The 13434-nt window shown below is 43.8% G+C and overlaps 2 protein-coding genes and 1 long non-coding RNA gene across 3 annotated transcripts in view; 1 reads left to right on the forward strand and 2 right to left on the reverse strand.

Annotated features, from left to right (window-relative positions):
- Positions 1-2799, reverse strand: cep20 (centrosomal protein 20). Its single transcript, XM_069165869.1, has 4 exons — positions 2758-2799; positions 1896-2093; positions 766-850; positions 1-425 (listed from the first exon to the last, which is right to left on the reverse strand). Exons 1-4 carry the CDS (start codon positions 2783-2785, stop codon positions 314-316), a joined length of 423 nt encoding a protein of 140 aa, XP_069021970.1. The 5' UTR covers positions 2786-2799; the 3' UTR covers positions 1-313.
- Positions 2045-7117, forward strand: LOC138208152 (uncharacterized). The gene is made up of 3 exons (XR_011179071.1): positions 2045-2157; positions 6362-6506; positions 6972-7117. It is a non-coding gene; the product is annotated as an uncharacterized lncRNA (long non-coding RNA).
- abcc6a (ATP-binding cassette, sub-family C (CFTR/MRP), member 6a) overlaps positions 3626-13434 on the reverse strand; it is a 24538-nt gene continuing 14729 nt past the window's right edge. The window contains exons 10-31 of the mRNA XM_069165868.1: positions 13088-13249; positions 12897-12989; positions 12126-12329; positions 11493-11639; positions 11305-11392; positions 10674-10743; positions 10466-10592; positions 10198-10374; positions 9936-10103; positions 9603-9786; positions 9414-9498; positions 9205-9322; positions 8455-8662; positions 8041-8351; positions 7548-7747; positions 7242-7368; positions 6931-7032; positions 6338-6484; positions 6066-6224; positions 5746-5912; positions 5402-5596; positions 3626-5041 (exon numbers count right to left, since the gene is read on the reverse strand). Of these exons, the coding sequence (XP_069021969.1) occupies positions 4933-5041; positions 5402-5596; positions 5746-5912; positions 6066-6224; positions 6338-6484; positions 6931-7032; positions 7242-7368; positions 7548-7747; positions 8041-8351; positions 8455-8662; positions 9205-9322; positions 9414-9498; positions 9603-9786; positions 9936-10103; positions 10198-10374; positions 10466-10592; positions 10674-10743; positions 11305-11392; positions 11493-11639; positions 12126-12329; positions 12897-12989; positions 13088-13249 (3348 nt within the window). The 3' untranslated portion in view covers positions 3626-4932. The remainder of the gene's footprint in view (positions 5042-5401; positions 5597-5745; positions 5913-6065; positions 6225-6337; positions 6485-6930; positions 7033-7241; positions 7369-7547; positions 7748-8040; positions 8352-8454; positions 8663-9204; positions 9323-9413; positions 9499-9602; positions 9787-9935; positions 10104-10197; positions 10375-10465; positions 10593-10673; positions 10744-11304; positions 11393-11492; positions 11640-12125; positions 12330-12896; positions 12990-13087; positions 13250-13434) is intronic.

Consider the following 13434-nt stretch of genomic DNA (forward strand, 5'->3'; position numbering starts at 1 on the left):
TACCAACAAAGAACATTTATTTTACAAGTTCTAAAAGACCGTATAAAATATGAGACATTTGTACAATAAAATAGAAAAAGCATTAAAGAACGTAATCTTAACTTAATGCCTAAAAAATGTAGAGAATAAACAATATGGATCACGGTGACTGCTCATAAACTTCTTGGATCATTTGGCAATTAATAAAAACTATATAAAATCTATTCAGCGTAATAACTCGGTGCTGTGCTGCAAAATTTCATCTCATCTGCTGAAGTGTCAAAGCAACGTTTTAGTCCATCAGCATCACGAGTCACCGGTGAAATATCCCATTTTAAACATCGGGTCGAGGAGCGCTGCTGCTGCCGGCGCCGCCGCGCAGAAACACCTTCCCTCCCTTATCACCGCTGTTCAGGAAGTGGGACACCAGGCCGTAGAGGAGAGGTCTGGAAAATAAGACTCAGGAATTTAAGTGTGACGAAACAATGATGAATCCTTTTTGCATCTGTTGAGCCACATCTGCTTCGAGCCCCCCAGAGAAATGTTGACAGTTACAACACAAACTAATTGTCATGTTTTTCCTGGAAGTTTTAGTGGAAATTCTTGAACATTTTTAGGTATTTCAAGATGAAACGATGATGATGAGTCCCTGAGCGATTATAAAATGATTGTTCTCAAACTGAACGCACCCCCATGAGAGTTTCAGTAAATCTTTGAACACTGTGTTCGATAGCAGACTGTTCTGTTTGTATTTCTCCCTCTTAAAATCTGGCTTTCCACACTCACACAGCTCTGGAGCTCATATCCTCTGCGACTTTCAGCTCATTCGCCAGGAACTGTCTGTCCAAGGGAGCTTCGGGTTGGCCGGACTCTTGAGGAAACAAACAGAGCCGAGTTTAGAGACGGTAAAATTTCCTCTAGAAAAGTGACTGATAATAAGCAGCTGTTTTCAATCAACCTAAACCCGTGAAGTGGTTCCTCCTTGTACAATTAATGCTGCGCAATCATTGCAAACAGCAACATGCTGTCTGTTTTCAACTTCAATAAAAATTCACAGTACTTGTACTTAGTGTCATAGCACTTTATAATTTTATTGTACTACATATGAGATATGGATCAAATATGGTACTTTTTTTTTTACTTTATTGTCTGAACGCCTTCTGAATTAGAATTTTTCTTGGATAAACTTACAGATTTAATGTTCCTTTATAGGTCTGGGAAATTCTCCTACTCCTTCAGATAAATAAACTATTTGAAAACTGTGTTGGATGAGCTGCAAATGCATCATCTCAAAGCTGAAGACAGAACTTAGCTCATACGTGGTTCTCACAGGACAGAGTCACTGCAAACACATGATCATCCTACACAATATGATGCATCGGTGTTTCTCAACGCTGATTCTCCCCACGGCACTGCACTTTCAGACGGATCCCTGCTCCAACACACCTGATTCAAACCTGACAACGACCCATCTTATTTGAAGCAGGTGTTTTGGAGCAGGGACAACATGTAGGACCAGGGTTCAGAAACACTGCTGTAAATGCAACGACCAGTGGTAGCCTGTATTAAAGTAGTTCAAAACAACTACAGTAGTAAAATGCAACACACATTAATGCAGCAGTAATAATAATAATCCAAAAACATCATATAAAACACTGACGAGACCTTTTCTCTGCTGAATGAGTACTTTTGTACTTTTAATTGAAGTAAATTTAATTAAGTAATATTTGTAATGCACGACTTTCACTTGTGGTGGAGTATTTTCCGTGTATTTAATGGTACTTTTATGAATGGTAAAGGTTCTGAATACTGTTTATGTGACACAAAAAAAAAAGAATGACACCAGTTAGATGTGGGACATTAATGGAGTTTCACCACCAACAGTTTGTACCAGGTCTTGGGTCTTTCCTACCCACCTGCCGTGAGCACCGCCGCGGTGTGCCGGTACCTGTTGAACTCCAGGTAGTCCCGGACGAGCTCGTTGATCAGCAGGTTTTCGTGCGTCAGCGGCGGCCGCGGTTCGCGCCGGTCGTCCAGCGCGCTGAACACTTCCGCCCGGATACGAGCCTTCAGCTGGCCGAGCACCCCGCGGGACTCCAGCGTCTCCCTGACGGCTGGAGCAGTTCACATTTATTACCGAGAACAGATGCTCATCGGACCGACACAACCTTTGTTCAGGTCGGTGGATTGTTCGAGTAAATAGTGGTCTTCGGAACACGTGGAACACTCCAGTCAATAATTAGCGAATTTAACAGTCGTGTGGGTGTTTTCAAAGTTATGGACCTGTTCGACTATAAATAATAACCTGAGCCAGATCACCTGAAGCCACTCTCCAAATCGGCATACATGCAAATTGATAAAGTATTTCCATTTCGATGCAATGTTTACAACTTTACACCACACACACGCTGACTAGCTTATTTTTAACATAGCTAGCTACTGTTAAGGAAGCGTTAGCTAGCAGTGGGAAATTCACAGAAAACTACAGACCTGTGAAATATGTGTAATATTTGACTCAGCCGAATGAAATGTGTTAACCTGGTAATAAAGATAGCAGCAGGTTGTTTCAGAGCGGCCGTTTGTCTGAACCTAGGGCCGCTGAACGAGCTGAATTATAAGGCTTTTGAATGGAGGATCGTAAAGAAAGCGGGATTTAATAATGCTAGCGAGCCGCTGTTCGACGCTGCTCACTAACTCGTGCAGTGAAATCCGTGTTGTTTAATCCGGGATTATAATAAACTGTGAAACCAACTGGTGATAAAAACAGTGAACACTTACCACACTTCAGTTCCGTGATGGTCGCCATTGCAACAAGTGTAAACAAACGACTGCGCGCCACCGTTCGCGGACTGCCGCCGCCTACCGGCCGACTCTAGTAACTACAGCTGATTGGCTCGGGAGACCTCTTCAAAACCGCTTTCACCGGTTTAATACTATAAATTAGATCAGTGTGGTATAAGCATCATTTTATCGTATAGGATTACAATTATTAAAAGATAATTAAGCTCATAGCTAATTACATGCATCATAATACTGTTGGATAACCTCTGATTGAAAAGTGTTTATGTGGATAAAAGCTGCAGACCTGAGAATTTAGATGCTGATTAGAGTCAGGTTTACTGTATACCCTATACTGTATTTGAACTTGAGATTTGGCTTGAGTCCCAAAAGACTGAGGATGAGTATCAAGCTTTGACTTATGAGAAATAAAATTAAAAAAAAGCATGCCTTGCATTGCCTTACACCTTCAGTTTTTAATCATTGGGCAAATGCATGAAAAGAGCTTGGTCTCAAGTATTTAGAAAACATAGTCCAGCTGCTCAAGAAATATTCTCATATCCCATGTCAATTTAATAGCCAGTTTTCAAAGGTTGAAAGACTTGAACTTTGTCTTATGATTTGATTCAGAAGTCTTCATCTTTAATATTTAATATTAAGACTAATTTACAAAGACTAAATTAAGGCTAATCATCACTGCAGTTGTCTGCTGTTATTTGTAATCACTGTAATCTTTCTGGAGCACATCTATTTTCATTTAAATGGATTTGAGAGCATCTACATTACGTTTATCCATTTATTCCACACTAACTTAAAAAATGTGAAGTCAAAGAAAACCATAGATTCAAATACATTTTATTATCCAGCATGATGTATGGAACATAGACATTACATTAACAGTAAAAGGTCAGTGAAAATGATCAAGCTTGTTATAAAAAGTATAAATATAATATAATCCTCAGAATTTTAAGGACACTTAATACATTTTGTCAAATGACATAAATAAACACTTGGGTTTCTCTTAGGATAGATTGTCTAAACCAGTAAGACAAAAACAGTAAATGCTTCTTCTCTTTGAAAAGTTCGTAGGGTTAATTCTTTGAATCAAGAGGAAAGGTCAACGTTGACTATATCCAGTCCTTTATGTCAGCACCATAAGAAAAATAATTTTTTTTAATCCTCTGCGTGTATGGCCTGCGTTTGTGTGGTGGTGGCCGAGAGACAATCACACAAAGATTTATTGGCATTGTTTTGGAGAGGCATTCTCTTCATTCATGGTGGTTTTCACTACCGGTGTCAGGTTAAATCTGACCAGCAAGGTCTCTATTGAGTTTTATGTGTTTACTTTGACAGAAATAAACAGCCACAACATAGTTGGAAGATTGCTAATGTCCTGGCTTGCTGCACTGTTTTCCTCTTTTTTCCCCTGACACATTAAAAACTCCAGATTGGCCGCCTCAAACTCAGATTTTGAAGACTCAGAAAAGAAAAATCCCACTTCCTCTCCGTTTGCCAGCATGAACCTTTTGAAGGTTAGTGTGTCAGAGTATTTCCTGTCCCAGTTTATGGGACAAGAAGACAAAATAGATTTCCATCAATTTACAATGACAAAAGTGCCTCTTTTTTTGGTATATAAGGCTAAAAGAAAAAAAAAGAAAAAGTGTGAGTAAACATTAATGTTTAAGCCTGAGACAACATCAGAAAATATGCCATGTGCTTTATAAACTTACAAAAACTACAAAAATAATACAGCTCCCATCCTTGAAGAGAATGAAAATCCAGAAGATTAGTTTCATCCCAGCCTTTGGGTTGATCCTTTCATGGAAGAAACTCACTCCACTACTCTATATACAATATTTATAGCTTGGAGACTCTCGACAATCCACAATAGCTTTTTTTCCCCTTTTTTTTTTGAGTGTTCATCATCTGAGGTTAACAATGTCTTTTCCTGACTTAGGATAGCACATCTGTGTGTTTTGAAACAAATACTGTGAGGGCTGCATCAGCAGCTGCTGTTGAGATTCATCGACAATGCCCTGGCGGAGAGGCGGTTTGCAGCTGCCACAAAGCTCGAAAACGGCCCGATTTAATATGTCGGAGAGCCACACGAATAAGGTGCCACATCGGTACACCAGGTCATCAGTTCCAACGGTGCGAGACCTGAAAGAAAAGACCTTAGACCAGACCAGCTTCCCGACACATTCGGTAGAACTGCCCCCGCTGTGAGATGAGGTTGGCTGGAGAGTCCGTCTCAGAAATGTGTCCCCTGTCCATGACGATCACTCTGTGAAGCCGAGAAAAAAGGAGGCTTTAGATCCGATGTTTCTCTTTACACCTGATAACATGGCGCAATAATGCTGTGCAGGTAATTAACATGTTTTTAAACTGCAATTAAAAAATATAACTTTTTTTTTTTTTTTATTGTTTTACCTATTAAATTACATATGAAAGAATAATGACAAATGCCCATCAGTCTCCCAAAATCCAGAGTAAAGCATTTCCTTTGGCTCATTTTGCCTGAACAGCCATAAAAATGTCTTCAGGTATTTAAGCTACAGTGATATGAAATGGACAAAAGGCAGTAACTGTCATAAATGTGGTATTTTTAGTATCCAAAACTGAAACCTGGTGGACAGGAACGTACCTGGTGTAGTCCATGATGGTGTTCAGGCGGTGAGCGATGGTCAGGACGGTGCAGTCCTCAAACTGTGTGCGGATGGTCGACTGGATGAGCGTGTCCGTCTCCAGGTCCACAGCAGCTGTAGCCTCATCCAAAACCAGGATCTTAGTTTTCCTCAGCAAGGCTCTGGCTAAACACACGAGCTGGCGCTGACCCAGACTGCACAGACAAAAGGGGGAGGCAGACGAAGATAGAATCACATGCTGGACAAGGACAGACATCTTTATAATAAGTTCCTGGTGTCTGACTGAAACAGCGGCTAATGCTTTTATTATTTATGTGTTGTTGTTGTTGTTGTTGTTGTTTACCTGAGATTTTCTCCTCCCTCTGAGCATTCGTGGTTGAGTTTATCAGGCAGATTAGAAATAAAGTTTTTGAGGTGAGCGAGCTCCAGCGAACTCCACACCTCCTCGTCTGTGTAGGTGTCGAAGGGGTCGAGGTTCATCCGGAGGGATCCTGAGAACAGCACGGGGTCCTGTGGGGAGAAGACGGGTATTCATCAGCTGACCGTACAGAGCAGTAACAGGTTTATTAATACTTTTAATGTCTCCTTTTATATCGGACACAGGCTGAAACAGTTTATGTGATAAAAGCCAGAGCTGAGTTTCTGTCATTCCTGCTGCTGTACCTGAGGAATGATAGTAATGCGTGATCGGAGGTCGTGGAGTCCAATGTCTGCGATGTCGACTCCGTCAATAAAGATCTTCCCCTTCGCTGCCTCTAACATCCTGAAGATCCCCAGAGCGAGCGAGGACTTTCCAGCTCCTGTTCTACCCACAATCCCAACCTGAAAAAAAAGACGGTTTCCAGTCAGAATTTATGCAGGAGAGGATTCTGCAACGTCAGTGTTTAAGATTGCAAAACATTTTTTTTTAATATATATTACACAAGATGATTCACCTTCTCTCTTTCCTGAATATGCAGGGTGATGCCTTTCAGAGCCAACTCAAGGCCTTTGCGGTACTGCAGCCCGTAGTCCTGGAACTCGATGGTACCTTTCTGGGGCCAAGCCGAAGGCAAGGAGCTGCCCTCGATACTCCAACTGGCCTGTGTGAGACAACAACAAAGGGTGAGTGGAGGTTTTACGATTTTTGAAGTGTAAAATCACCAATGGAGACGGTCCTAAAGTACTTTTACAATCAAAGGCGGCATGATTAAAGGGATGGTTCAGGGTCACCTGAGCCAGCAGCCCTCATTAAAACATTTATCAAATATGAAAGTCTTATCTTAAAAGCAGAGAAGGTGTCTGCCTCCTCAACCCAAACTTAGAGAGGAGCCTGAAAGCTTAAAGCTCTGCCTCATAATGTACCTCCTTAAAGTCTTAAAAACCACAAGCCTGCACTCTAAAAAAAAAAGGTCCTACGAGCTCTTTAAGATACGATGGTGCCTGGTCATTAAGTACTTTCTATGTCAGCAGAGACTTTGTGTTTGTGTGTGTGTGTGTGTGTGTGTGTGTGTGTGTGTGTGTGTGTGTGTGTGATGGGAACACTGACCTCTTTAGCTGTTTCAGCGTACTCATTGACTCGCTCCACAGAAACGATGTTGTTTTCCACGTCGGTCCAGGATCGTACAATCCAGCTGAGGATGCCGGTCACCTGCAATAACAAGTGCCGGGAAGTTTACTTCAAAATCACATCTCCTGAACTGAAAATGCTTTTAATGACTGAATGACTTTCACTTTTTCCAGGTAAACAATTCAAACAAATCAAACCTCAAAAATGTCTGTTTCTGAGTGTGTGTGTGTGTGTGTGTGTGTGTGTGTGTGTGTGTGTGTGTGTGTGTGTGTGGTGGTGGGGGGGGTTACCTGGAGGGAGTGTGACACAGCCAAACCCACGATTCCCGGGCTCAGAGTGCTTTTTCCCATCACAGAGAGGATGGCAGCAGCTAAGACCACGCCGTTACCGACAAACTCCAGATTGACTGCCAGCCACCTGTGGATGCAACGATGATGTAACGGTTAAAAAAATGTGTCCTCATCTCTGAAGCCAGAACTCATGTCGCCTAACAACATAATAACACACAGCGTAACTGCTGTTGCTATGAGTCATCACCATCAAGCTGTTAACCGAGCAAATGAAGGAATAAGTGAAGTTAAAGCACATCATCTCACCGTGTGGCCACAAATCGGGGGAAGTAGGAGGTCTGGTTGAAGTCGACCCTCTCATTAGCCTGCAGTATGAACCTGGACTGCTCTCTGAAGGCCCGGATGACGCTGGCGCCCTGCACCGTCTCATTGAAGTGGGTGTAGATGGGCGAGCGGCTCACGGCTTCCAGCCGGCGCAGCTGACAGGATGTGGCGACGTAGAAGCTCTGCAGCCCGCAGTGGAAAAGTAAAATACAAGTTTTAAACAAGCGAAACGAGAGGGAGCACCGAGGGCTTTCCCATAATTCATAGTGAATGTGTGCAACATCTATGTCAGCAGGTGGGGGAACTTGATATAAGTGGATAGCAAGCTCAGCAGGGTTGGTTTTGGAGCCCAGAGCGTTCCAATAACATCCAATAATGGATCCCAGCCCTCACTGAGCCACTTTTAACAGACTGATCTCAAGGAGAAGAACTACAAGTCAAAGTGGCGGGTTCATACTTTGGAGTGAACGCGTACCTGGACGAAAGCGTAGAGGAAAGCGAGCGGCAGGATGATCACGGCCGCGAAGGGCGTCGCCATCATCACGATGATGCAGACCTCCATGAGTTTGAAGACGTAGCTCAGCATCATCTTCAGCCCGTCGGGCACCATGCAGTCGATGGCGTCGATCTCCTTGGCGAAGCGGTTCAGGAGGTTGCCGCTCGGCGTGCACTCGAAGAAGGACATGGGAGAGCGCAGCACGTTGATCAGCAGGTCCGTGTGCAGGTGGCGAGAGGCGATGATGCCGCAGATGGAGATGGCGACGGTCGTACCGAAGATGGCAACACCTGAAGAGAAGGGGGAGTTGAATATCATCGAACCGATGTCAGCTGTTTGAGGCATCTGAAGTGTTCGCTTTTTAAGATTCACAAAAAAAAAAACCTAACGGACCTTGAGCAAAGCCCAGAGCTCCAAACACGGTCAGTTTCAGGTCCGTGTCGATCTGGGTGCCGTTAACAACCGGATCGTCAGCCCACATGCTGAGCCAGTAGTTGTAGGCCAGCGAGGCGCCCTGCTGGAAGGCGTACAGGAAGACGATGGGGATGATGATGGCCAAGCCGATGGTCTTGAAGTATTTCTTGTACATGTCCAACCTCACCTGTTGGAGAAGTGAAAATCAGAACTTTGTCACAACTTTATGATTTTTGTTTTTGCAATAACTATTTTTTTTTGGCCATTTTGAGACAGTAGAAAAAACCCTGTAAACACGATGCTGACATGTTATCACTCTTTAAGATGATATGGTGACTATTTGGTTAGATATCAAGCAGATATGGAGCAATATGAGAAGGCATTCGAAGTTGTGTTTCTGGTCACCGGTTGGAAGAGAAGTCTTATATTTCCTCTCATTTTAGCTTTTGTTTTTTTGCACTCCTCAAACCTTTGAGTGGCTCTTAAATGCTCCATCATTTTTACCAGCTAGTCTTTGTGTGGTGAGAAGGTTTTTTTTTAATGACACACTGAGAGCAGCGAGAGTGACCCGAAACATGAACGTTTTGGGAAATTAAACCAAAACAATGATCTGAAAGACAATTAAAAGCTCCTTAAAGCTGTGGGAACCTGCACAGTTGGTTGGGGAGAGTTAGAGAGACCGAATTTCAAACCTGTAGAACTAAAATCAAAATCCATTCTCCGACTTACTCTTCCGGTGCGAGCCTTGTCGACCTCGGTCAGCTTGCCCAGGTCCTCCGGTATCTGTTCCTGGTCTGTTTCGGACACGGGCTCCATGTTCTGCAGGTTGGTGTTAGTGGTGTCACCTCTGGAGAATAAGCAGAGGTCAGAGGTCAGTTTCGTAAAAAAGGATGCTTGAGATTCCAAACACCTTCAAGTTTATTCATTTATTAACAAACCCGATGAGCTGCTCCTGTGACAGATCTCTGGAGAACGGCATGAAATCGACCATGCTGAGACGAGCATTGGACCTCCTGGAACCAGCTACACGGAAAAAGGACACATTCATTTTCAAGGGATTAGCAGAGTGCTCTTTACACTGAATGACAAAACCTTTTTTTTTTGTAATGTCTGAAAGGTCCACGTACCTCTCTGTATGGCGCTCTCTTTGCGCTCCGTGCTTGCGAAGGTGTGGATGAAGTCAGCGAAGGCACCGTGGCGGCTGAGGAGCTCCTGGTAGGAGCCGCTCTCCGTGATCTCTCCGTCAACCAGAACGAGGATGAGGTCGGCCTGCGGCAGGAAGCTCATGCCGTGGGTCACCAGGATGCGGGTCTGAACAGCAAACCACACAGGTCCGAAAAAATAAGATGTAAACACAATCCAACACAAAACTGAGGCTTTCTTAAAAACAATAAATAGAGGTGGTTTCCATATTGTGTGTGCTTGAGTAAGTGGTTTCGGTTCGGTTTGTTGGGTCTTACCTTGTCTCTGAGGACTCCTTTTGGTCCGAAGACTTTGTCAAAGATGTGCTGACCCACGTGTGCATCTACAGCGGACAGCGGGTCGTCCAGCAGGTATACGTCAGCGTTTCTGTAGACGGCCCTGGCTAGACTCACTCTCTGCTTCTGCCCGCCTGAGAGGTTCAATCCCTGCATTGGAAAAACAAGAATAGTTAGAGAATTTAAGAAACAACTCAGACAAACAAACTTAAATTTTCATTATTTTTTTTGGAGTATTTCATACTTTCTCTCCAATTTCTGTGGCATCTCCAGCAGGGAGGATGTCCAGGTCGGGCAGCAGGGCGCAGGCCTCTAGCACACGATGGTACCATGTTTTCAGCTTCTCGCGGCCGAATACGACGTTGTCTTGGACCGTGGCGTTCTGGATCCAGGCCTGCTGGGGCACGTACGCCACAGAGCCCTGCGAAGAGACGAGAAACCCTCAATATTTATTAAATGAAAAAACCCACAAGCTATGAATAGATCTCGCACGTGGAACACGAGCTTTGTACCTTAACGGAAACTTGGCCACTTCTTTTCTCCGTTTCACCGAGCATGGCGGACAACAAAGAGGACTTTCCACTGCCGACGTGTCCGACCACGGCGACGAGGGAACCCTGTGGCACGTGGACGTTGATCCTGTCAACAAAGAAATTAATTGTCCCGTAAGTCTCCTTTTATTTTGTTGTGTGTGTACATATTTCTTGTAAAGCCTCATACCGTTTGAGGCACGGAGGACCCTCTGCAGACCAGCTGAAAGTGCCGTTTTCTATGGCCACATCTTCCCCATCTAAACAAGACGTAAAGATTCACAAAAATAAACAAGACGGACACCGACGAGAGAACGTGTTCTTTCAACCTGAGGGACAAACAAACGTTCAAAAACAAAGTTTCCCCTTGAAGTTACTCGTCAAGGGCGCAGTCGGGGCGTAATTACAAGTGAATTTGCTTAATCACAGAGATTACAGAGCTGTTGCTTTTTCACAAGCTGTCTTAGGAAGTGTTGACAGATCACAGACAGAGGAGTGCAGTGTATTTTTTTTATTTTTCTATGAATCATATGTCTGAATTCATGCTGTGATTTACGTTCAACCGCTAAATGCGAACATCCTATAATTACGCTGTCTACCAGGCAGCCCGGGACTCAGGAAGTGACAGTGCACATGATCCATACAAGGCTGTGGTAGTCCACAGTTATAAACAACAACATCATGCGGGCTGCTTATATTGATTATGACAGCCTATGATTTCACGCAGTATGGGAACTAAATTGTGGATATTTTGTGAAATCGAAGCATGTAGTATAGTAGTTTTTTCATTCAGTGTCCATGTATATGGGTGCGGTTCTTACCAGAGGTCGAAGGAGCCTTTGAGACGTTGTCCACTTTCAGTTCCTCCGAGCACAGGTACTTTCCCAGGCGTCTCAGGGAAACTACCGCCTGAAACAGACGGCGAGAGGTTACTTAAGTGACCTACATCCATCCATACGCAACCCTGGAGACATCTTCAGGTGTTCAAAGATTGAGAAACGTCTCCTACCTGCATGCTGGTGCTTATTGCAAATGGCAGCTGACTGAGCGGGGTCTTCAGGATGTTGATTAGCGCCATGGAGACGAACACTTTCTGAGCATCCAGGACATTTCTGTCATCGAGCATCACGTAGACGCCGAACATGGAAAAGGCAATCTTGGAGAAAAGAAAAAAGCACAAAATGTTACGTCTGTGGGCATAAAAGTCTGTACGGACGTTCCTGGTGCCCAGAGGATGAACCCTAACGATTTGACCATCTCCTGAATTTTCCTGCAGCGCCACCGCGAGGTTAGCGTGTGGTATTGGGTGAAATATCTTGAAAACTGTTGGATGGATCGCCGTGAAATTTGGAAATTTGACAGTCGTGGTCCCCTGAGGATGAACAGCAATCACTTCGGTAAGATCTTCGTTTTTAATCTTACATCACAATCAGGTGAAAAATTTCAATTTGTCAGATAGTTTTGTTTGTCTCAGCTGTAATTTCGCCCAAAAGATGGTGAAACTGGTGGACATCATATCTGCTGGCTGTCGACATGTTTGTAATTGTTTAGTAGGCTGAAATGAACCCAATGTTAAGTCCTGGACAACAACAGTCTGCGGGGCAAAGATATTTCAGGCTTATTAGTATCCTAAAGTTCTTACCAAGAAGGATGAGGAGTTAAAGGACGCAATGGAGATGGAATAAAGAATCTGGGACTTCTTCAGGGCCTTGAGCTCCTTTTCTCTGTAGCCCAAAACCTGCTCCAGGAAGGCTTTCTCCCAGGCGTAAAACTTCAAGATCTTTATCCCATTCAGGATCTCGTTCATCAGTCGGATGCGTCCGTCCATGAACTTCATCTGAATCTCCTGTTGACCAGACAAAGAGGTTTTAATCTTTTATTGTTTTAAATAAATGAACTCTCCTCAGCTGAAACTGGGGCACAGAGGAGAGTCAATTACCAGACTAAAGCCAAATTCATGTATTTGTGAACATGGGTTCGCCTGCCCTCATTACAGCTGTAGTAGTTTTCCTGAACATCACAGAACTTGTTTTAATTCAGTAAGAATTTACTGCTTGTTACGTTCTGGTGATTTTTTTATTACAAGGAAACAACAAAGGGCCAGGAACGCGGTCGCAAGACTATAAGTTCGATTAAACTGGCATCCAAATTTACAGAATCGTCTGTTGTTTTTCCAAAGAAATGAAAAATGATGTCTTCCTACTGCCCACCCTTTCCTGTCATTGTTTTTCAAACGCGTTATATGAGGCCAGACATCAAAAGGACAAAGGAGAATGTAGGATGCTGGCCAAACACCCACACTGCCCCGCAGCCACTATCTAAACCAGCTGTGGCATCCCTGACCTGACGTGCCAGACGTCTGCGCTACTGGAGCGAAAGCGTGAAGGATTCCTGCAACAGATTTGGTTTTTACCTGCAGCTTGCTTCTTTTCTTCGCGATGATTCCGTTGAGTGGAAAAATGAGAATGACGGTGGCGATTCCTGCCAAAGCCGACGGGCCGAGATGCTGAAAAGACAGAAAGGATGATATATATGTATTTTTTTTTAGTTAAATTACTTTTGTGCATGAACGGGGAGGCATCGTGGAAAACAGTTTCGACGTACCTGCCAAAGGAAGAAGAGACAAAGAGCGATCTCGATGGGAGCCAGCCAGACAGCGTTGAAGTAAACCACAAAGTCCATGAGCTTCTGAGTGTCTGCTGAAACCAGATTCACAATCTCGCCCACGGTGCAAGTCCTCCTGGAAGCGCTGTTTATCACCAAAGACTGGATTGACAACAAAAGAGACCAAAGACGTTTTAGCCCCAAAGCGCACAGTATAATTCTACAAAGATTTCACACAATCATTCATTTGAGGTAAAAGCCATGAAATGTTTTCCAGTCTGGAAGGAGAGAAAGTTTTTGTTCCCAAGTTTAAGACGCGATTTATGTTGCGTCTTGTTGATCCAGGT

Source organism: Embiotoca jacksoni, unplaced genomic scaffold (assembly GCF_022577435.1).
Source record: "Embiotoca jacksoni isolate LCO1_2020_lvr unplaced genomic scaffold, fEmbJac1.0.p SCAF_36, whole genome shotgun sequence".
In the NCBI taxonomy this organism is placed as follows: Eukaryota; Metazoa; Chordata; class Actinopteri; family Embiotocidae; genus Embiotoca; species Embiotoca jacksoni.

Bases quoted from the DNA above. Each gene is read 5' to 3' on its own strand.
- cep20 (XM_069165869.1), bottom strand. From the start codon at position 2,785: ATGGCGACCATCACGGAACTGAAGTGTG. The intron at 2,094-2,757 runs GTAAGTGTTCAC...GAACTGCTCCAG, and splicing joins CATCACGGAACTGAAGTGTG to CCGTCAGGGAGACGCTGGAG. The intron at 426-765 runs GTGAGTGTGGAA...CTTATTTTCCAG, and splicing joins GATATGAGCTCCAGAGCTGT to ACCTCTCCTCTACGGCCTGG.